Source organism: Mytilus californianus, unplaced genomic scaffold (assembly GCF_021869535.1).
Source record: "Mytilus californianus isolate M0D057914Y unplaced genomic scaffold, xbMytCali1.0.p SCAF_9, whole genome shotgun sequence".
In the NCBI taxonomy this organism is placed as follows: domain Eukaryota; kingdom Metazoa; phylum Mollusca; class Bivalvia; order Mytilida; family Mytilidae; genus Mytilus; species Mytilus californianus.
The window spans coordinates 35,492,144-35,517,318 of record NW_026262745.1 but is presented as its reverse complement, the minus strand read 5'-3'; the positions used below and the strand labels follow the sequence as shown (position 1 = coordinate 35,517,318).

General features: G+C 32.8%; 1 protein-coding gene and 1 long non-coding RNA gene across 4 annotated transcripts in view; one reads left to right on the top strand and one right to left on the bottom strand.

Moving 5' to 3' along the window:
- The window catches only part of LOC127715626 (nuclear factor related to kappa-B-binding protein-like), a 50,851-nt gene that overhangs the window by 13,508 nt on the left and 12,168 nt on the right, over positions 1–25,175 (bottom strand). For all 3 annotated transcript variants that reach the window (XM_052221728.1, XM_052221730.1, XM_052221729.1), the window contains exons 2-14: positions 18,282–18,441; positions 16,487–16,564; positions 14,350–14,405; positions 13,881–13,948; positions 12,596–12,723; positions 10,166–10,287; positions 9,676–9,743; positions 9,156–9,281; positions 7,200–7,330; positions 6,431–6,521; positions 5,267–5,474; positions 4,629–4,731; positions 2,156–2,282 (exon numbers count right to left, since the gene is read on the bottom strand). In XM_052221728.1, the coding sequence (XP_052077688.1) occupies positions 2,156–2,282; positions 4,629–4,731; positions 5,267–5,474; positions 6,431–6,521; positions 7,200–7,330; positions 9,156–9,281; positions 9,676–9,743; positions 10,166–10,287; positions 12,596–12,723; positions 13,881–13,948; positions 14,350–14,405; positions 16,487–16,564; positions 18,282–18,434 (1,459 nt within the window). In that variant the 5' untranslated portion in view covers positions 18,435–18,441. The remainder of the gene's footprint in view (positions 1–2,155; positions 2,283–4,628; positions 4,732–5,266; positions 5,475–6,430; positions 6,522–7,199; positions 7,331–9,155; positions 9,282–9,675; positions 9,744–10,165; positions 10,288–12,595; positions 12,724–13,880; positions 13,949–14,349; positions 14,406–16,486; positions 16,565–18,281; positions 18,442–25,175) is intronic.
- On the top strand, positions 549–24,392 carry LOC127715695 (uncharacterized). Its single transcript, XR_007988550.1, has 3 exons — positions 549–620; positions 10,624–10,719; positions 23,329–24,392. It is a non-coding gene; the product is annotated as an uncharacterized LOC127715695 (long non-coding RNA).

The following is a 25,175-nucleotide window of genomic DNA, read 5'->3' as shown; positions in this document are numbered from 1 at the left end:
TTGGGTTTTCCTTTGAATCAATTGGGTTATTGAACCCTGCAATGGTCAATTGCATTGGGTTTTTTATAATTTGTATTGCGTGATCACGCAAATACGCAGCTTATCTGGAGCTCTGCTATCAGTAATGAGAAAATGGATAAAATTGGAGTTATCTTTCTTTGTATTCAGAGGTGCTCCTATCCGAGAAGGCTTATACACAGTAAAAGTGAATACAATATGGCGTTGATTTTAAATCAGAACTGGACAGAAACACGTCTGATTTCAACACTTTTAACAGATTTCAAGATAAACGATGTTCTCTAATGAGTTCATTTCAGTAAATTACGATTTTGTAATGAAACTACGGTACATGTTACAAATTGTGATCGTATGATAAATTGATTAAAATTGAAATGCCAACTATGACCGATTGTATTTACAAATTAATTAATTTTGAGGATCGTTATGACCCATCAGATAAGCAGGTTACCTGTAACAACAAATTTTGACACCTGTTGTGACTGTTGATTAGCTTGGGGTCTTAAACTTGTCATAAATATGTTGCCAGGTATAATTATAGATTTATAGAAATTGATTAGAATAAAATGCTCCGCTGGGCGCAGCTTGATACGACCGCAGAGGTCGAACCCTGAACAGTTGGGGCAGGTATGGACACAACATTCAAGCTTGATACAGCACTGAATTTGGATTGTGATTAAAAATTTGACACAGCATAGGTTTCTGACACAGAATGAATGTGGTCTAAGAACTTAATTTTTTTTAATTTACCTATTCAAACCATATCATTATTATTTGCTTTTATATATAAATCAGAAATAACCAATTTAAAATGGAAAATTTTAAAGAAAAAAAAGGAAAAAAAGGGGAAAAAAATCCCTCCCCCAAATTTTTTGAACCCCCTTATGATTCATCACACAAAAACTCAATACCAGCCTTCCCTTTGTGGTATGGTACCTTGCAGTACAATTTCAGAGAGATCCATACACTTGAACACAAGTTATTGTCTGGAAACTAGAAAAATGCTTGTTTTTAGGCCCCTTTTTGACCCCAAATTCCTAAACATTTAGGGCAATTACCCCCAAACTCAAACTCAGCTTTCCCTTTGAGATATGGAACCTTGTAGTACAATTTCATAAAGATCCATACACTTAAACACAAGTTATTGTCATGAAACTAGAAAAATGCTTGTTTTTTTTCCCTTTTTGGCCCCTAATTCCTAAAATTTTGAGGCAATTACCCCCAAAATCAATCCCAGCCTTCCCTTTGTGGTATGGTACCTTGCAGTACAATTTCAGAGAGATCCATACACTTGAACACAAGTTATTGTCTGGAAACTAGAAAAATGCTTATTTTTGGCCCCTTTTTCCTAAACATTTTGGGCAATTACCCCCAAACTCAATTCCAGCTTTCCCTTTGTGATATGTAACCTTGTAGTACAATTTCAGAAAGATCCATACACTTACACACAAGTTATAATCATGAAACTAGAAAAAAAAAACAAAAATGCTTGTTTTTTGCCCCTTTTTTGGCCTCTAATTCCTAAACGGTTTGAGGCAATTACCCCAAAAAACAATCCCAGCATTTCCTTTGTGATATGGAACTTTGTGGTATAATGTCAGAGAGATCCATACACTAACACACAAGTTATGTCTGGAAGTTACAAAAATGCTTATTTTTGGCCCCTAATTCCTTAACTGTTGGTACCATAACCCCCAAAATCAATCCCAACCTTCCTTTTGTGGTATTGAACCTTAAGGTAAAATTAAAGTTAGAGTGCGAAAACCAACGTGTCTTCAGACGATGACGACGATGACAACAACACCAACGTCATACCAATATACGAAAAACTTCAAAATCGGTAACCAATAATTTTTCTGGTAGATTTTGTGAAAATTAGGATTTTGACTTGTTTTAAGATCCCAAAATCGGGATTTGGGTTGAGACATGAAAATCGGGATGATACCGCCAAAATCGGGTTAGTTGGCAGGTCTGGTGTTGAAGTGAAGGATAAACTGCATTGATACACACTAAATCTTTTTTTTTTAAAGGGCTTAAAATGACAGCTAATTTGAACTTTTCCTACAAATTATCCTGCTAGGAACTTCAAGTTCAGGGCTAAGAACTTAAGGTTTAAGTGAGATAATTTTCAGTTTACCTATAAGTTCTCCAGCTAAGAACTTGAGTGCTGAAGTGACAGTATCGACCCAGTTTGTCTCCAATTTTGTCCAGGTCATTGAACTCCAACTGGGTGATTCTTGTAATTCTCGTACTTTTTCTTCTATCTGTTAAAAGAAAAGTCATTATATATATTCTGATTAGGAAATTACCACCTTCTGGTGAATATTTAAATAGAATTCCCTTATTTTTTCCGTTTCAAAAGTAATTTAGCATTTGCCTTTACAGCTTTTCTATAAAAGCATGCATAGCAAACCTTTGATCGACTTGTTTGCTATGTTTGCTTGGATGTTTGTAAACAAAAGGGTAGGCGGAGTTTCAGTCTGTTTAATATATATACTGGTATTTGATTGGACAAAAAAAATCGACATACAATGTGAAACTTAACATTTAAATGAAGTTAATGTTTATTGTCCAATCAAATTCCAGTATATAGTAAACAGACTGAAATAGACTACCTACCTGTTGTTAACAAACATCCAAACAAACATAGCCAGCAAGTTGATCAAAGGTTTGCTTTGCATGCTTTTATAGAAAAGCTGTAATGGGACTTTTTAGCTGACTGCAAAACAGATTTCTCAGGATGAAAATGCATTTCATCAGTATGGGACCTGATATAATAAGAATGAATCTAGTATATAGAACACCATACAGTTGCCGTACTAATTTAGTACAGGATACTTTATTAATCGAGAAGGGTAGGAAGGGACACATATGAAAATTGCTAAATTTGACACTAAAAGACCCATAACTCTGGAATAACATATCTTAATAAACTGCTTCGCTGAGTGCAGCTGGATACCCCCGCAGAGGTCCAACCCTGAACAGTTGGGGCAAAAATGGACACAATATTCAAGCTTGATACAGGTCTGAATTTGGATTGTAATTAAATATTTGACATATTATAGGTTTCTGAATAAATGTAGTCAAAGAACTTGAAATTGGTTATATGAATTGAATTTATATTCAATTAAAGATTTCTTGCTGTTGTGCAATACACTGTGCTGTTGTGCAATGCTTAGTAAATCTGTTGTCAGACTATAAACAAATAAAATCTAATAACTCGGAAACCTAAATTCGAAAATTTATAAAAATCAAAAGGGAGCTTACAAAAATAGATATAAACAATTTACCAAAGTTTCATAAAAAATGCTGAAAGCATTTTTGAGTTATTGTCCGAAAACTGGAAAATCCCTCTTTTTGTAATGAATAAAACCCCATAAATCAGAAATGTATAGTCTAAAATTTATAAAAATCAAAAGGGAGCTCATGTCGATAGGAATAAACAATTCATCAAAGTTTCTTGCAAATTGGTGAAATCGTTATTGAGTTATTGTCCGAAAACTGGAAAATCCCCCTTTTTTAATGAATAAAACCCCAAAACTCGGAAACAGAAAATACGAAATTTATAAAAAATAAAAGGGAGCTCAGGTCAATAGATATAAACAATTCACAAAAGTTTCATGCAAATTGGTGAAATTATTTTTGAGTTATTGCCTGAAAACTGGAAAATCCCCCCTTTTTTAATGAATAAAACCCCAATACTCGGAAACCATAAATCCGAAATTTATAAAAAACGCAAGGGAGCTCATGTCAATAGATATAAACAATTCACAAAAGTTTCATTCAAATTGGTGAAACAGTTTTTGAGTTATTGTCCGAAAACTGGAAAATCCCCCCTTTTTTAATGAATAAAACCCCAAAACTCGGAAACATTAAATCCGAAATTTATAAAAAATGAAAGGGAGCTCATGTCAATAAATATAGACAATTCACCAAAGTTTCATGCATATTGGTTAAAGTGTTTTTGAATTAATGTCTGACATGTTGACGACGGACGGACGGACGGTCAACGGTATACCATAATACGTCCCGTAAACAGGCGTATAAACATTAAAATTGAAATGAGCTTTCTTTCACAACTCCTAACAAAAATATAGTGTGAAGTAAATTGATCCAATTATACATGAGCTAGTGCACCACATGTGAAAAATTGCTTTAAATCTGATAGTTTAAGACGCATAACTATGGAATGACAAATTTTCAAAATCAAAATTTATAACCAGCTCAAATAAAGTGTAATTTTCAAGTCAATCTATCTGAGTGTACCCATTTTGGTGTGCAATCTGAAAAATCTGCTTATCTTACGGTTAAAGTTCTGTAACTCTTGAATGACTAACAGAAAATTAAACAGAAGCTTTCTTCCACCTATTCAAATATTCCATACAAGTGTCCTGAAAGTATTCTATGGCTTTTGTACGATGAGTGGACTGACAGACAGATGGACAGACATGACAACATATAATATACCATAATAAGTCCTATCTAGTATTAATGACAGGTATATAATTAAGAAACATTGTTTATCAATAAACAGAATGTACATATAAATGTGAAGAGATTGGGTATCATCAATAAGACAGCAACTAAAAAGTTTATGCCTATCTATTTACCTTGGCAGTGCTTCCTTTACCATCTGAGAAGTCTATCAACAAATCTCTGACCAAACTGAAGAAGTTATTCTGTTTTGCAATTATTGTGTTAGATCTATAGGATCTGAAAAAATATATAGTACCAATTTAATGAATATGTATGACAGCTATTACAATACATTTTATCAACAAAATATTTCTTAAACAAACAAAAAATCTTTCACACTTGAATATTTTCAATATCTGTAGGTTCACAATATTATTTTCCCTTAAACATAAGTCACAGAATTAGAATTGTCTCTTTATGTAAGATATTTATTAATTTAGCTGGTTTTTCAATGATAAATTTGAGAGTGATAGGATTTTATTTTTTTAATATATATTTATTCATGTACTAAAATGAATCCTTTAGAACACTGTTGGCTGTTCCATTAAAACATACATGAAACCCAGAGAAGAAATTAAACTATGGGTGGGTGTCTTATACATTTTTGTATTATGAAAATGTAAGTCAATTTCAATAATAGCCTCACTTGGTGTTTACCCTATTTTTAAAGAGCCTTCCCTGGTTACTATATGCTTTAATGCAACAGCACTGATCACATATAACTGTACATTGTGTATAACTTATAGCAATGAAAAATACTTTTAAAACTTACTCTGGAAGAGAATATTCTGACATGTTATCAATTTCTGTTTTGAAGAAGGTATCTCCTATTCCACTTCCCTCCTCGTCAGTGTAATTTGATCTACTTGGAGTGGATTGTTCTGATCTTATATCTTTTTCTTTTTTCAATTTCTTCTCTGCTCTTTCCTTCATTCTTAATTTCTTCCGTTTACTTAACGACATACTGGAATTTGTAGAAGCTACAAATATACAACAGCACATCAAACTATAGTACATCTTTCAGCAAAGTAAAAAACTGATTGTATTAGAATAACTTCTTTTGAGTGAGTCAATAATCAGTATCGTATACTTATCCAAAATTAGAACTTCAAGAGACATTTTACTTTCTCATAACCCTAACAACTCATGTAAAGAGGTCTTTTGTCACGGAGATTTGATTTCACAATTTCAAAAGCCAAACCAGTTTTGCAAAGTTTTATTAAGATTTTAATCTTGTTCCTGACTCTTATCTTCCTTGAAGATAAAATTTACAGGAGCAAGTATTTTTTGTTAATGTAGTTACAAAATTCAGGTATATTAAGGAGTACGTTCGGTAAGGGCGTATTTAGCCCCGATTTATAAGTTCAATGTTTCAAGATAAAAAATGTTTTATGTTGATGAAAATACATGTGAGAAAGTTTAATAGAACTATTTTTGTCAATGGTTTTTTTTAAAGAGTTGATTTTTACATCCCAAATAAGTCAGAAATAGAGATTTTTTGCGAAATTTGACAGAATTGTCCTGATTTCAACCAAATTGAGGCCTAGGAAACATAGAGCGCAGGCGTCAACAAACTAAATATTCAAGTCAGATATGAAAAATGCCATAACAAACATTATGTTAAAAGATCTTTTTTGTTGACACATGCGCTCTATTTTTCCTGTCCAAAAAATCAATGAAAATTAACCTGATTTCATTGAATTTTCGTGGAAAATCAAAATGAGTGCTATTTGCTACATCATGAATAGAATGCAAAAGTATGTAAATTTTTAACAAAAAGACCTATTTCCTATTTCTAGTCTTTATATTAGAAAAGATTCATTGTGATATTGGTCAATACATCTTACTTTAAAATTTTAACTAGAAATAGGGGCCATTTTAGGGCCTTATCGAACCTAGTCCTTTCAAACTTTACAGTATTTTCATCAGAACTTACCTGGTTGTATTTTAGGACTTTTCTTGTGAGCCTGACATCTGGACATGATTTCCTCTAGAGTAATGTTCTGTATGTCCAATTCAGGACATTCCTACAAGTTTGAAAAAATCATAATATGCGCTTTTCTCACTCACTTATCAAACATCTGTTACTGAGACTTTGACTGGGTTAAATATTCACTAAAGATTCCACATCTTACTATTTTTTATAATATGTTGTCTTGTACATCTATAACTTGAATAAATTCCACAAAGGACTAGAAACATTATAAAAGCTTTAAAGGTTACCACTGACAAGGATTAGGTTCCAACAATATACAGAAATAGCAGCATAAATCAATTTCACCCTTGCTTTCCCAGAAATTATTGTTAAAATCTTTTTTTGGATCACAAATAAAATTTAATCAAAAGCAATCATTTGAAAGATCAGCCTTGGAGAAAAACGGAATGTCCAATAAAAAATTGTAAGGTATAAATAAATGCCATTGATTATCCTTGTACTTTTACACTTATTTCTAAAACAGTCTTTATAAAAAACAGAAGTTTTACAATTTTAAATTGTATCGTCTAAAAACCTAAGCTTGATTACTTTAATTCAAATGGCATACAAAAGGCTTACTCCATCCATGTGTTATTACAGCACATTAATTTAAGTATCAATTCCAATCTAGGAATTTTCAAAAGTATCTTTTCAGCATGAATTTGATTCAAGATATAAATCATACTGCCCTCTAATCACAGTTCTCCATTTATAATACCCCAATGCTCACCATTATATCACATTCCTTGTGCTTTCTTCTGTGATTTTTAAGAAGTTGTGAGTAGTCTTCTTCAGTAACATCTATAGGACTGATAGGCCTTTGGTACTTTGCATTGGACGGACCTTTGTGTTCTTCATCACCTACAATTAAAGTTAAATTATATTTCACATATTATTATTCATTTCAAAGTGAATAAATTGCTTCGCCGAGCGCAGCTGTATACGACCGCAGAGGTCCAACCCTGAACAGTTGGGGCAAAAATGGACACAATATTTGTGCTTGATACAGGTCTGAATTTGGATTGAAATTAAATGTTTGACACATTATAGGTTTCTGACACAGAATAACTGTAGTCAAAGAACTTAGAATTAGTTATATGATTTGAATTTATATTCAATTTTTTGCTTTTGTGCAATTCACTATGCTGTTGCGAATTGCCCCCCCCCCCCCCCCCCCAAAAAAAAATGTACGCCCCTTTTTTTCTTTCTTTTGTGCAATACACTATGCTGTTGCAAATTGACCCCCCCCCCCCCAAAAAAAAAAAAGATTTCACCCCCTTTTTTTTTGGCAAAATTTTTTTTTTCACCCCACCCCTTTTTTTTTGCAAAAACAAAAATAATATTTGAAGAAATTTTCTTTTTAATTTCTGAAATCTGTAATGAGAAAAAAAAATTGTTCTCCCCCTCCCCAATTTTTTTTCACCTCCCCTTTTTCCAAAAAAAAAATCTTTCCCTCAAGACATGGTCATTATCTCAATTCAAATTTCCAATGGAGTTTGCAACCATAATTACCCATTTAAATACATCATCACAAAAGTCTTAAAATAGAAAATCACATATATAATCAGATCTAAAAATGATATATCTTTAATCAGCATTTTTATTAGTAACTTCTAAAAATAAATTGACAGCTAATCACCTCAAGACAATACAAAATTTCTTTATACATAATTTTAAAGCAGTGTAAGGGAGGTAATCCAAATTAAACATTGTACTTAAAAGTGATTGTCCATTAACAAGGAAACCCTTGTTTTTCCCCCTTTTTTGCCCCTAATTCCTAAACGGGTTGAACCATAACCCCCCAAAGCCAATCCTAACCATCCCTTTGTGGTATGGAAACTTGTTGTACAATTTCAGAGAGATCCATACACCGTTCCACAAGTTATTGTCTGAAAACTAGATAAATGCTTATTTGGGCCCCTTTTTTGGCCCCTAATTCCTATACTGTTAGGACCATAACCCCTAAAATCAATCCCAACCTTCCTTTTGTGAATATAAACCTTGTGTTTAAATTTCACAGATTTCTATTTACTAATACTAAAGTTATTGTCCGGAACCAAGTGTCTTCGGACGACGACGATGACGATTTTCAACTTGGATCTGTAGTGTCTTTTTTGTATATCTTAGATCTATAGTCTTTTTCTGTATGACAAAATTAATGAAGAAGAAACAAATTAAATTTGATATTAGTCATTTTACAGAGAATTATTCCATGAGTAATTGACAATACTACCCCATTATTATCCCTAAAATTTTAAGTTCAGTGTCAACTACCTAACCCATTTCATGTCTCTTCACAGTTTAATGAATTCCAATTCAGTTTAATACAAATCCATATCCAATAAAGGGTATGATCTCGCATATACATAACACTAGTCACAGTTGTTCTAGACCTCTTTTGCACCCATTTTTCCCTTCCAGAACACTTGTCAGATCTCCTTTTTGCAGTGCAGGATTGACATATAAGGTGGCCACAACTCAATCTAGTTTTTTTGGACACTTCTATCACACAAACACACAAGCACATTTCTTTTTCCCATACTCCCCTCCTAGCATAATACTTGTCATAACACTTTTCAGTAAAGACTTGCCATTCTATTTCACCACCACACTCCATATAATTGTTCTGGACACTCACATCTAACACACACACCCATATCTTTCTTTCTCCATTTACAACACTTACTTGTCAGATCACCATTCAGTGAGGGTTTGACATCATATGTGGCTACCACACTTGGTATGGTTGGTTCTGGAGAGGGAATTGGACACAAGGATTTAAACAACTGCTTCTTACTTTTCTGTGCAGGATCTGTAAATAAGTATACAAGTTTCATTTTTAAAGTTTGACTTTAGAAGTAGCCAACAGGTAATACCGTATAAAATGAATAATATCTGTAAATCATCACTTTACATTAATATCTAAAAATTAGCTCAATATCTGCAGCACTATCAAAAAAAATCTGGACATGTACAATTTTCGTAAAAAAAGGGCAGCAGTTTCTACAAAAAGTCATCATCATTCACTTATGTACTAAAAATCAGATCATTATCTGCTGGCAACTGTTTGATGAGAGAATGACTGTTTGACATACATGAGTTACACGATATATAAGTGATCAGGACAAAAAATCCTCCTTACAAAGACATTGTAAAATAACTATCATATATTTTGTTCGTAGAATAAAGACAAGAGAAATACAAACTTGTATATTCTTCTTCCTCTGATGACGTATCTTCTACACCACATTCCTGTCTCACTTCTTTTAGCAATCTAAAATTCAGTAAGAATTGTCAATTACAACATTTCTGTATATGCGGCAGACTTTTTTTAATAAGTAGAAGCAAGAAATCAGGGATTGAAAAATGCACTAGCCTTTCTCCCAGCCTGGTCAACCGAGATGAAGCCAAGGTTGACAATGTTTTTTGAGGGGTAACAATCTGCTCTATCACCCTTACAGTTATGTCTTATCTAATTATACTGAATGTTACGCTTGTCTTTTAAATTCTAAATTGCTAGTATTAAATGATGGTGTCATGTACATAACAATCATCCTTATTAAACAAAGAGCACAAATGATCTCTGTGAAGGATAATAGAATATAAGCAATGGTATAGAGTAGAATGTCTTCCTCGTATTAAAAAATCTCAATCTGGAATTCTTACGTGAAGTTTAATAATATATATTAAAATTACCTGTAGAATTTCTTTCTAGATCTGTGTTCTATAGTTTTCTCCTTAGGATCAGGCTGTGGTGGTTTGTGATCAAACTTTAATCGTTCATCTTGTGGCAGGTTTTTCATCTGACTCAAGACTTTCTATAGTGTAAAAGTAATATATATCAAATCTGAGTACATGAATTACAATCAAAGCTCCTCTTTTCTTTTTTGTGCCATACTGACAAAAATCTAATAGTAAAGATGAACTGGATCAATCTTCAAAAAGTTTTCACCTATAATTTTCAACAATATTTTATTGTAACTTTGCAAACAGGAACAAATTGACCAGACAGTATAAAACTGAAAAAAAAAAAATCTTTTAGGAATTTGTCTTTGCTCATAACTTTTTTATACATGGGTTATACATTGTGAAGACTTATAAAAACAAAACTTAATAAAATGCTCTGCAGGGCGCAGCCTGGTACGAACGCAGAGGTCGAACCCTGAACAGTTTGGGCAAGTATGGACACAACATTCAAGCTTGATACAGCTCTGAATTTGGATTGTGATTAAATATTTGACACAGCATAGGTTTCTCACACAGAATGAATGTGGTCTAAGAACCTAAAAATTTTAAATTGGATGTTCACCTATTATGGTCCAATATCCAAAATCTAAATACATGGTTAGATTCAGCATATCAAAGAACCCCAAGAATTCAATTTTTGATGAAATCAAACAAAGTTTAATTTTGGACCCTTTTGACCTCAATGTGGACAAAGTTGATAACAGGGCCCAAAAATCAAAAATCTAAATACATGGTTAAATTCAGCATATCAAAGAACCCCATATATTCAATTTTTGTTGAAATCAAACAAAGTTTAATTTTGGACCCCGATTTGGACCAACTTGAAAACTGGGCCCATAATCAAAAATCTAAATACATGTTTAGATTCAGCATATCAAAGAACCCTAAGAATTCAATTTTTTTTTAAATCAAACTAAGTTTAATTTTGGACCCTTTGGACCTTATTGTAGACCAATTTGAAAACGGAACCAAAAATTAAGAATCTAAATACACGATTAGATTCGGCATATCATAGAACCCCAATAATTCAATTTTTGATGAAATCAAACAAAGTTTAATTTTGGACCCTTTGGACCTCAATGTGGACCAATTTAAAAATGGGGCCAAAATCCAAAAACTTAATACACGGTTAGATTCAGCATATTAAAGAACCCCAAGAATTCAAGAATAAAACCCCATTGAAATTGGTCAAGAAATAAGCAAATTATACGAAGTATCTTCTTTCGCACAATACTGTGCAATTGAATATTTCTTGCTATTGCGCAATACTGTGCAATTGACAATTTCTTGCTATTGCGCAATATTGTGCTATTGGATATTTCTTGCTATTGCGCAATACTGTGCAATTGAAGATTTCTTGCTATTGTGCAATACTGTGCAATTGAAAATTTCTTGCTATTGCACAATACTTATTATATAATAATTTACACATTCTGTTTGGTGTGTATCTCCTACCATATCATTATTATTTGCTTTTAAATATAAATCAGAAATAACCAACTTAAAATGGAAAATTTTAAAAGAAAAAAAAAAGGAAAAAAAAAAATCCCCCCCCCAATTTTTTGAACCCCCTTATGATTCATCACCCCCAAACTCAATCCCAGCCTTCCCTTTGTGGTATGGTACCTTGCAGTACAATTTCAGAGAGATCCATACACTTGAACACAAGTTATTGTCTTGAAACTAGAAAAATGCTTATTTTTGGCCCCTTTTTGGCCCTCAATTCCTAAACGTTTCAGCAATTACCCCCAAACTCAATTCCAGCTTTCCCTTTGTGATATGAAACCTTGTAGTACAATTTCAAAAATATCCAAACACTTACACACAAGTAATTGTCATGAAACTAGAAAAATGCTTGTTTTTTGCCCCTTTTTTGGCTCCTAATTCCTAAAATTTTGAGGCAATTACCCCCAAAATTAATTCCAGCCTTCTCTTTGTGATATGGAACCTTGTGGTACAATGTCAGAGAGATCCATACACTTACACACAAGTTATTGTCTGGAAGTTACAAAAATGCTTATTTTTGGCCCCTTTTTCCTTAACTTCTGGGTTCCATAATCAATCCCAACCTTCCTTTTGTGGTATTGAACCTTATGGTAAAATTTCATAGAGATCCATTCACTTAAACTAAAGTTAGAGTGTGAAAACTAATGTGTCTTTGGACGACGACGACGCCGGACGACGACGCAAACGTCATACCAATATTTTGCGGTCGTATAAAAAATTGCTGCAGTAATTTAATGAAATTGACATGTTTCAGTGACTAGAATTTTTTTATATATTGTTTGCAACAAAATGGATAGATTAGTGAGGTTTAAGTACTTTTATTATAAAAGATGGACATGTGTTATGTATTTTTTCCAGTTGTTTTCCACCCACCTGTCTTGATAACAATATATCTCTCAACAAATCACCATAATATTTCTGTTGTCTGAACTCATATTCACGATATTTCACATTTTTTATCATTCCACTGTATCTCGCTATGTCTGGAGAAAAGAAGCCACCTGTCAAAAGAAAAGGTTCCAAGTAGATTTCTTTACTGCTGGAAATAAATAGTGTTTGACTTCTGTGTAAAACAGACTTGAAAATTTCATCTAAGATTATGAAAGATTTAAATTTCAACACCAAAATTAAATCTGACATTATATTTTAATTTCAAATTCCTTATAAATAACTAGGTATTTTCTGTTTAAAAGAAGTAAATTAAATGCCATTAGTCGTCATGACTGCAATGTAAAAACAACAAAAATATTAACCAAATTAAATTTATTTTAAATACCATTTAAAGTTTTTAATTTCAAGACCAAAATTAAATATGCCATTTTATTTTACTTTCAAATTCCTTATAAATAACAAGAGGCTCTCAAGAGCCTGAATCGCTCATCTGTATTTCAGAGGAGAAGATTTTTCAATGTTAGCAAACTTGATGAACAAATTGTGTAAAATTGTCTTTAAAGGGCAATAACTCCTTAAGGGGTCAATTGACAATTATGGTCATATAAACTTTTTTGTAGATCTTATTTTGCTGAACATTATTGCTGCTTACAGTTTATATATATCTATAATAATATTCAAAATAATAACAAAAAACTGCAAAATTTTGTTTAAACTACCAATTCGGTGGCAGCAACCCAACAACGGGTTGTTCGATTCGTCTGAAAATTTCAGGGCCAATAGATCCTGACCAATTAAAAAATTTTACCCCATATGTCACATTTGCTCTTAAAGATTTAGTTTTTGAGATATAAGCCAAAAACTGCATTTGACCCTTATGTTCTATTTTTAGCCATGGCGGCCATGTTTGTCGATGGATACAAACTTCGGATACAATTTATAAACAAGATACCCTAAGGAACAGTTAGTTAAAGTTTGAAGGTAATTGGCCCAGTAGTTTCAGAGGAGAAGATTTTTGAAATAGTTTACGACGACAGATGACGACGACCGACGCCAAGTGATGGCATAAGCTCACATGAGGCTCTTCGGGCCCGGTGAGCTAACTAGGTATTTTTTGTTTAAAAGAAGTAAAATAAATGCCATTAGTTGTCATGACTACAATGTAAAAACAACAAAAATATTAACCGAATCAAAATTATTTCAAATACCTTTAATGTATTAACAGTATAAAGTTTTGTCTGCAGAGAATCAGACACGTGTAGTTTACCTTTTAATTTTGTGTGGAATTGTTGTACAGGATTTCCAAACTTCATGTTCTCTCCACTGAATAGTTTTCTGAAATAATGATATCATATTAGACAACAATCATATTTTCAGTTACAAAAAATATTTCAGAGATCCTATTGCTAAGCTACACAATTTAAAAGTTGTGACTTCATTTAATACTTGCAAAAGATAGATGTTTTACCTCCTCTATCAATGAACAGACCTCCACAAAAGTGATCATAGGATAAAGTATGGATGTATTGCAAGTTTGTAACAGAAATTAAATGTAAAGAAAGTGCCATACAACCAAATCAAACAAACATGCTGGCCATACTGGTAACTACTTCACATCTACAACTAACCAGCAGACAACTGAATGAATAAATAAACACATTCTTATAAGTTTTATATCTAATAAATAGCTACTGCAGAGTTAACCTGAGTTCAAACTCTATAATTCAAACACTTACTTTACTGTTAATTCTTTTTCTTCTTTGTCTTTTTCAGGAAAGGATGGGAGAAATTTCTGAAATAACATATTCAAAAATTATATGTTAAGGAAATTAAAGTTAGACCAAGTTGGTGTGTAATTTACATACATACATGTATTTCAATATCTATAACCTGGTACTATTATTGTAATTTTGCGCTTTTCTCAGTTACATACATACGTGGTAATTTGCTCAAAAATTTCTTTTAATCAAATTTTGCTAGCTTATTCAAACAAAACAGACCACTGAACTTGTTTTGGGAGATGGTACTTTTAAATACTGAAATCTGTTGATGGGGCACTTATGGTTAAATAGTCTAAGAAGTTAGTCGACATATTCCTTGTAGTATCATTGCTATCATTACTTAAGCAGGACTTCCATCTCCAATAAAAAATTGCAAGGCGCTTTCAGTATTCTGGTATGAGATGTTTTTATCAGTTACTTTCAAAATGTTGGTTGTTTATCCTGGACAGATCCAGTAAAACTAACTAGCAATAATATTGTGTGAAGGCACAGAAAGAGTCTTTTATTCCAACAATTTTTTTTTTATTTACACTAGAGGAAAAGCTGTTCTGAGTCAGCAAGAGTGGTTAAATTATAGCTCTTATCTGTACTTGAGAAATTTCAAGAACTTTTCCCTGATTAAGAATAATGGATTTTCACTCATTTTTTTTAAAGGCAGTTACAAATATGTATTGTCAATGTTTAAAACAAAATACTCTCCGCCTGGAGCAGCTAGATACCACAGAGGTTGAACTTTTAACAGTTGGGGCAAGTAAGTATGGACACAATATCCAAGCTTGATACAGCTCTGAATTTGGATAGTGATTAAATATTTGATACATTATAGATTTCTGACAGAAATAAATGTGGTCAGATAACTTAAAAATTTGAAATGGGACATTTAATCTCCTAAATGGTCCAATATCCAAAATCTAATTCCATGGTTATATTCAGCATATAAAAAAAATCCATGAATTCAAACAAAGTTTAATTTTGGACCCTTTGGACCTTAATATGGACTAATTTGAAAACAGGGTCCAAAATTAAAAATTTGAATGCACAGTTAGATTCAGCATGTCATAGAACCACCAGAATTCAGTTTTTGATGAAATCAAACAAAGTCTAATTTTGGACCCTTTGGACCTCAATGTAGACCTATTTAAAAATGTCCAAATATCCAACATAGTAATGCATGGTAAAAACCTCAAACAATTCAAGACTTTAAATTAATCCTCATTGAAATTGGTTAAAAGATTTTTATTTATTTTCAATTGAAGATTTCTTGCTGTTGTGCAATACTTAGTACATCTGTTTACAATCTAAATATAATAATTTACACACCCTGTTTGGTGTGTATCTCCTGCCATATCAGTATTTGTTGTTTCTTTATATAGATCAGAAATAATTTATGTTAGAACCAGCTTAGCCAGTATTAGAAAAGTCTTGCTTTTGGCCCCTATTTGGCCTCTAGTTTCTTAACGATTAAAGCCACAACCCACAAAATCGACCCCAACCTTCAGTGTGTGGTACGGAACCAATGGTACAATTTCATAGAGATCCAATGACTAATACTTAAGTATTTGTCAGGAAACCAGAAAAACCTTGTCCCCCTAATTCCTAATTCCTGAACGGTTTGGGCCATATCCCCCAAATCAATCCATACCTTCCCATTGTGGTATGAAACTTGTGGTACAATTTCATAGAGATCCAAACACTTATACACAAGTTATTGTCCAAATTCCTAAACGGTTTGAGCCATAACCCCCCAAAGCAAATTCCAACCATCCCTTTGTGGTATGGAAACTTGTGGTATAATTTCAGAGAGATCCATACACCATTCCACAAGTTAATTGTCTGGAAACTAGAAAATGCTTATTTTTGGCCCTTTTTTGGCCCCTAATTCTTTAACTGTTGGCACCATAACCCCCAAAATCAATACCAACCTTCCTTTGGTGCTACTGAACCTTTGTGTTTAATTTAATAGAGATCCATTCATTTATACTAAAGTTATTGTCCGGAAACCAAATGTCTTCGGACGAGGACGACACGATTGCAATATACGAACGCAAATTTTTTTGCGGTCGTATAAAAAAACTCAGAATTAAATACTCACCATTAGATATTCTCTTTGTGCTGGATTCAGTGCATGCTTCCATGTATCAACACTCATTACCTCATCAAATATGCGCTTCTGAAATTTATAAGTCCACCATTGAAATATAATTCTTTCATGTATGAAACAAGTCTCTATTAAATGGTCATTTGGATTACATTTCTGTTACTGATCTTGAAAAGACCCAGAATTTTTTTCTCATAAATATGTAAACTAAGTTAGTAAGTTAAGCAATGTATACCAGTAGACCATAAAATTATTCAGAAAGTTAAAATTAGATCAGATCATCAAATGTCTGCAGATCTTCATTTAAATCTTATTTAGCCTGTAAGGATTAATAGTCTAATTGTAATAGGGAGAAAGCATTCAAATATGGATTAGGCTTCCCATAATTCATCAAAGAGCTGTCAGACATTTTGTCAGACAGATGGCAATGATTCATCTGGCTCAAGGGTCTAGAAACTGTCATATTTGCCAGTCATGACCTAAACTGAAAGGTTATTGACCGAAATGGGGATTTAGGTCAATTCTTTTTTAATACAGAAATAATTTCTGTCATTTAATTGAGATCTGGTTTCTTATTCACCATTTTGCACTTGTTTTTGTTTTGTAATCCTTTTCAATAAAACTGCCACTCCAGTATAGTATGATAATCCTGAAGGCCTCCTATTAACCATATTAATGTTTCCAGGAAATATTCTTCATTATTGAATTATATTTTCAGCAAAGACAATGGTCAATTCTGATTTAATAAAGAGCTGCGCCATGAGCGCATGATACACCCGTTGCTTTTTCAACGAATAAATTTCCATTACTCTTCAATGTCAGAAATTGATAAAAAAAAACTAAAGGGAGCTTATTTTATTAGATATAAACCAGTCACCAAAGTTTCATGTAAACTGCTCAAAGCATTTTTGAGTTATTGTCCAAAAACTGGAAAATCCCCCCTTTTTTATAAATAAAATCCCATAACTCAGAAACGTAAAATCTAAAATTTATAAAAATCCAAAGGGAGCTTATGCCAATAGATAGAAACAATTTTTCATGAAAATTGGTTAAATTGTTTTTGAGTTATTTGGCTGACATGTTGAAGACGGACGGACATGCGGACGGACAACGGTATACCATGATACATCCCGTAAACGAGCTTTTATATGCTGTATCCTATTATAAGCCCATGCTTGTTAGTAATAAACACATAATTGTTACCTTCTCAAAGAAAAGACTAGAACTTTATGAGTATAATATTTCAGATGTAATCACAATTATTGTGAGAGGAAAAATTATTTCTAAACATGTTTTAACATGATTTTGGCTGCAAAAGATCACACTTTTTTGTTAACTGGAAATTTTGACCAGTGAGTTGCCAATACATGTATTTGTCTACTCGACAGCATTGTCAGACTATTCTGTCGGTCCGCCACATTTAGGGAAGCCTGAAGGACTTCGGTCTGTATTGGTCCTGTTGATGTTTTAAGTGTTGGGATAGTTGTACACCATTGATGCCGATCACAAAGTACTTGATAGTAAATGTAAAATTTAGCCTTCTACCTAAAATTTAGAGGACTAATGAGAGTAATCATATTTTCTTACTAAATTGATGTGCAATAACCAATGTAAACTCAAAGTAAACTAATTTCTTAATGTTTTAAAGAATGGTGAATGCATTCAATACTAGAATCAAACTTTTTATATGAACTTAAATTTTATAAATTTTACAATTTGTAGTCAATTATAAGAGAATAAAATACATCATGTACATAAAAGTACAATAATATCAAAATTAAGTAAGCACCTGTTCAGTTAAAGCTTCAGGTAACATGATTTCTTGCTTTCCAACTAAACATTGTTCCAATTTCTTGCCACCAAGCTTTGGAGCAGCACATCCCCAGCGGCTGTCCTCCTCTTCCTCTCCAGAGGGATCCCACATGCCCTCATCTGAAGACATTGTTTATCTGAAAAACAAATATGATAAATAAACATCTACTAGTTTGATACAGTATCAGGGTTTCAAAAATCTTTGAGACTTTGGCAATCTCTATGGGTATACCTGTTGCTTGCAAAAACACACTATAACAATTAAAGTGACATAATTAATAATTAATTTAAAACAAGTCTAATAATCAAATGCCCATCATCATGCTCTTCCAATCAATTACTAATAAGATTCCTACACAGTAGCTAAATGTACAAGGCCAATATGTAAATGAGAAACTGAATTCATTAATTGTGAGTCACAATGAAACATTGTAGAATGATAGTTAAAATAAATATGGTAAAACATGTTAGCAAACAATCATGCCAAGTATTAGAGTTCTCTGTCCAACATTCTCAGAGGAATTGTGTTCACAAAGTGTTATTGTGGTACAATAGTAACAAAAAATATCAACGTCCCATAACTCCTGCCAAAATGGTCAAATGAAAATGACAATTTGATATGGTAATCAACAAATGATGGCAAACAAAACTACCAAGTATAAGAGCTTCCTTATATTCTTGTTGATGGTCGCAGAGGAGTTGTGATCAAAAGATCAATGATCAAAGTCCCATAACTCCTGTAAAAGCTATCAAATCAAAATGGCTGTATCATTTGGTCAGCTACATATGATGCACTGATGGCAAATAATAGAACCAAGTATGAGAGCTTTCTGCCAAATGGTCTCTGAGGAGATGCTTTCACAAGGTGTTATTGTCACAATACTAAAAATAAATGTGGATAGTGTCCACAAGTGTACACAGATGATGCCCCCGCTTGCATATCATATAGTTATAAATGGACATAACTGAAGAACGGTAAAAGTGACGCTACCCAAATTTGAACTTGATCTGAGTTTTGTGGTAATAAACATTGTGTGTAAGTCTCATAACATTTGGTTGAGGCTAACTTAAGTAGAGAACAGAAACTAATAAAATGCTCCGCTGGGGCACAGCTTGATACGACCGCAGAGGTCGAACCCTGAACAGTTGGGGCAAGTATGGACACAACATTCAAGCTTGATACAGCTCTGAATTTGGATTGTGATTAAATATTTGACACAGCATAGGTTTCTGACACAGAATGAATGTGGTCTAAGAACTTAAAAATTTTAAATTGGACATTCACCTATTATGGTCCAATATCCAAAATCTAAATACATGGTTAGATTCAGCATATCAAAGAACCCCAAGAATTCAATTTTTGATGAAATCAAACAAAGTTTAATTTTGGACCCTTTTGACCTCAATGTGGACAAAGTTGATAACAGGGCCCAAAAATCAAAAATCTAAATACATGGTTAGATTCAGCATATCAAAGAACCCCATATATTCAATTTTTGTTGAAATCAAACAAAGTTTAATTTTGGACCCAGATTTGGACCAACTTGAAAACTGGGCCCATAATCAAAAATCTAAATACATGTTTAGATTCAGCATATCAAAGAACCCTAAAAATTAAATTTTTGTTAAAATCAAACTAAGTTTAATTTTGGACCCTTTGGACCATAATGTAGACCAATTTGAAAACGGAACCAAAAATTAAGAATCTAAATACACGGTTAGATTCGGCATATCAAAGAACCCCAATAATTCAATTTTTGATGAAATCAAACAAAATTAAATTTTGGACCCTTTGGACCTCAATGTGGACCAATTTAAAAACGGGGCCCAAAATCCAAAAACTTAATACACGGTTAGATTCAGCATATTAAAGAACCCCAAGAATTCAAGAATAAAACCCCATTGAAATTGATCAAGAAATAAGCAATTTATACGAAGTATCTTCTTTTGCACATTACTGTGCAATTGAATATTTCTTGCTATTGCGCAATACTGTGCAATTGACAATTTCTTGCTATTGCGCAATATTGTGCTATTGGATATTTCTTGCTATTGCGCAATACTGTGCAATTGAAGATTTCTTGCTATTGCGCAATACTGTGCAATTGAAGATTTCTTGCTATTGTGCAATACTGTGCAATTGAAAATTTCTTGCTATTGCACAATACTTATTAGATAATAATTTACACATCCTGTTTGGTGTGTATCTCCTACCATATCATTATTATTTGCTTTTAAATATTAATCAGAAATAACCAACTTAAAATGGAAAATTTTAAAAGAAAAAAAAAAGGAAAAAAAGAAAAAAAAAGAAAAAAAAAAAATCCCCCCCCAAATTTTTTGAACCCCTTATGATTCATCACCCCCAAACTCAATCCCAGCCTTCCCTTTGTGGTATGGTACCTTGCAGTACAATTTCAGAGAGATCCATACACTTGAACACAAGTTATTGTCTGGAAACTAGAAAAATGCTTATTTTTGGCCCCTTTTTGGCCCCCAATTCCTAAATGTTTCGGGCAATTACCCCCAAACTCAATTCCAGCTTTCCCTTTGTGATATGGAACCTTGTAGTACAATTTCAGAAATATCCAAACACTTACACACAAGTTATTGTCATGAAACTAGAAAAATGCTTGTTTTTTGCCCCTTTTTTGGCCCCTAATTCCTAAAATTTTGAGGCAATTACCCCCAAAATCAATTACAGCCTTTCCTTTGTGATATGGAACCTTGTGGTACAATGTCAGAGAGATCCATACACTTACACACAAGTTATTGTCTGGAAGTTACAAAAATGCTCATTTTTGGCCCCTTTTTGGCCCCTAATTCCTTAACTGTTGGTACCATAACCCCCAAAATCAATCCCAACCTTCCTTTCGTGGTATTGAACCTTATGGTAAAATTTCATGGAGATCCATTCACTTAAACTAAAGTTAGAGTGCGAAAACCAATGTGTCTTCGGACGACGCCGGACGACGACGACGACGACGACGACGACGACGACGCCGGACGACGACGACGCCAACGTCATACCAATATACGACCAAAAAATTTTTAATTTTTGCGGTCGTATAAAAATTCAGCAATTTTTTTATTTGTAAACACGCATAACTCTAGAACGGTTGTGTATAAGTTTTATAACATTTGGTTGAGACAAACTAAAAAATTCAGCAATTTTTATGTTTACAAAGGGACATAACTCAAGAATGGTAAAAGTGTCGCCACCAAATTTCGTACTTAATCTGTATTATGTAGTACAGTCGACTCCACTTAATTGCATACCGCTTAATAGCATAATTCGGTTAATTGCATAGTTTTCTCCTGCACAAAACCATTCCCCATTCATCTAATGGTAAATTGTCCGGTTATATGCATAGCTCCACAAGTGGCCTTTCGGTTTATTGCATAGAAAATATTTGCCATCTAGATATGCTTAGTTAAAACTGACGAGATTTTTTACCGGAAACGGCAATTTGGTGAATATATTTTTCTTGAATGCATCATCATTTTCGTTATTATTTCATATTTACTTTTGTGTTATTTAAATAAAGTTTTAAAACAGTTTCTTTCGTGTTTTTATGATGGAATTTGATTTAAAAATAAACCTCGATGTCTACACAGGTAAAGTTTCCCATGTTCTATTTTAAGCCTCGAGGTCATAAAAATGTCAAACAGGTAATTGTTGTAAAAACACTGACCATTCGATCGCAAAAGGTGTTAATAATTGATTGGATTTCAAACATTGTCCATAGATTACATTTGGGTGAATTTTAAAAACAATAACGCCTGCTAATTATCGATCATTATCCAATGTGAACTCTCGTAATTGGGCTTGGGGTGAACTGCATTTATGTTAAATATTACAGGGCATTTATATATGGTTAAAGAATTTTATACATCAATCATTTATTTTTGATATTTTATGAAAAGAGCATTTACTTCTAATTATTATATTTTCTCACTTTCAACACTCGTGTCCAGCAAATAACCCGTACAGGGCCCCATTACTGCTTTGCATATACGAAACTAACGAGGTTAAATAAACAGTGTTACATCACTGTGCAAGCTGTAAATACTGCATATCAAAGGCAGTTCATTACACATCTGATTATAAACTGTGTAGTATTGTTAAACAATTTATTTTAATCAAGGCGTAATCCTGTACATTGTACATACGGGTCATAGAAATAAATCTATTTTTAGAACAATTTGTTTTATTTTCGTATCCCAGGTAAAGGAAACTTCGGTACGCAAATAAACTAAAACAAAATGTGTTTATAATCTTTATTGAAAGAATACAAAATAAAATAACATGTATGACACTAGACATATAACTTTTATTAGAATAAATCAACATTCAATATGTTGTAAGTAGATTATAGACGTTCATCTTTCTTCAGGGATTTCCTGACCTTTACTGATCTGTTCTATCGATGTTATATATGACTCCGTAATTTGGCATTTCGGATATAAGCATACTCCGCTTTATTGCATAATTTTGTCTGACAAATAGGCTATGCAAATAACCGGAATCGACTGTAATAAGCATTGTGTATAAGTTTCATAACATTTGGTTGAGGCAAACTAAAGTTAGAAAACGGAAACAAAAAATTTGTACTTGATCTTAGTTTTGTGGTAATGAATATTGTGTATAGGTTTCATAATGTTTGGTTGGGGCAAACTTAAGTTACAGAATGGAAACTAAAAACTTTGCAATCTTTCGATTTATAAAGGGGCATTACTCAATAATGGTTAAAATAACACTACCCAAATTCAACTTGATCTGTGTTTTATCAGCGGAAGTCAAAATTAAACATTGCATTGTATAAAGCATTGATTGTAGTTGATTCAACTATAATCATGGACAAAGGAAGATAACTCCCAATTTTAATAAAATGCTTCGCTGGGCGCAGCTTGATACGACCGCAGAGGTCGAACCCTGAACAGTTGGGGCAAGTATGGACACAACATTCAAGCTTGATACAGCTCTGAATTTGGATTGTGATTAAATATTTGACACAGCATAGGTTTCTGACACAGAAAGAATGTGGTCTAAGAACTTCAATTTTTTTAATTTACCTATTATGGTCCAATGTCCAAAATCAAAATACATGGTTAGATTCAGCATATCAAAGAACCCCATATATTCAATTTTTGTTGAAATCAAACAAAGTTTAATTTTGGACCCCAACTTGGACAAACTTGAAAACTGGTCCCATAATCAAAAATCTAAACACATGTTTAGATTCAGCATATCAAAGTACCCCAAGAATTAAATTTTTGTTAAAATCAAACTAAGTTTAATTTTGGACCCTTTTGACCTCAATATGAACCAATTTGATAGCGGGCCCACAAAATAAAAAATCTAAATACATGGTCAGATTCAGCATATCAAAGAACCCCATATATTCAATTTTTGTTGAAATCAAACAAAGTTTAATTTTGGACCCCAATTTGGACCAACCTGAAAACTGGGCCAAAAATCTAAAATCTAAATACATGTTTAGATTCAGCATATCAAAGAACCCCATATATTCAATTTTTGTTGAAATCAAACAAAGTTTAATTTTGGACCCCAACTTGGACAAACTTGAAAACTGGTCCCATAATCAAAAATCTAAACACATGTGTAGATTCAGCATATCAAAGAACCCCAAAAATTCAATTTTTGTTAAAATCAAACTAAGTTTAATTTTGGACCCTTTGGACCTTAATGTAGACCAATTTGAAAACGGAACCAAAAATTAAGAATCTAAATACACGGTTAGATTCGGCATATCAAAGAACCCCAATAATTCAATTTTTGATGAAATCAAACAAAGTTTAATTTTGGACCCTTTTGACCTCAATGTGGACAAAGTTGACAACGGGGCCCAAAAATCAAAAATCGAAATACATGGTTAGATTCAGTATATCAAAGAACCCCATATATTCAATTTTTGTTGAAATCAAACAAAGTTTAATTTTGGACCCCGATTTGGACCAACTTGAAAACTGGGCCCATAATCAAAAATCTAAATACATGTTTAGATTCAGCATATCAAAGAACCCTCAGAATTCAATTTTTGTTAAAATCAAACTAAGTTTAATTTTGGACCCTTTGGACCTTAATGTAGACCAATTTGAAAACGGAACCAAAATTTAAGAATCTAAATACACGGTTAGATTCGGCATATCAAAGAACCCCAATAATTCAATTTTTGATGAAATCAAACAAAGTTTAATTTTGGACCCTTTGGACCTCAATGTGGACCAATTTAAAAACGGGGCCCAAAATCCAAAAACTAAATACACGGTTAGATTCAGCATATTAAAGAACCCCATGAAATCAAGAATAAAACCCCATTGAAATTGGTCAAGAAATAAGCAATTTATAGGAAGTATCTTCTTTTGCACAATCCTGTGCTATTAAATATTTCTTGCTATTGCGCAATACTGTACAATTGACAATTTCTTGCTATTGCGCAATATTGTGCTATTGGATATTTCTTGCTATTGCGCAATACTGTGCAATTGAAGATTTCTTGCTATTGCGCAATACTGTGCAATTGAAGATTTCTTGCTATTGTGCAATACTGTGCAATTGAAAATTTCTTGCTATTGCACAATACTTATTATATAATAATTTACACATCCTGTTTGGTGTGTATCTCCTACCATATCATTATTATTTGATTTTAAATATAAATCAGAAATAACCAACTTAAAATGGAAAATTTTAAAAGAAACAAAAAAGGAAAAATAGAAAAAAAAGGAAAAAAAAATAAATCCCCCCCCCCCCAAATTTTTTGAACCCCCCCCCCATTATGATTCATCACCCCCAAACTCAATCCCAGCCTTCCCTTTGTGGTATGGTACCTTGCAGTACAATTTC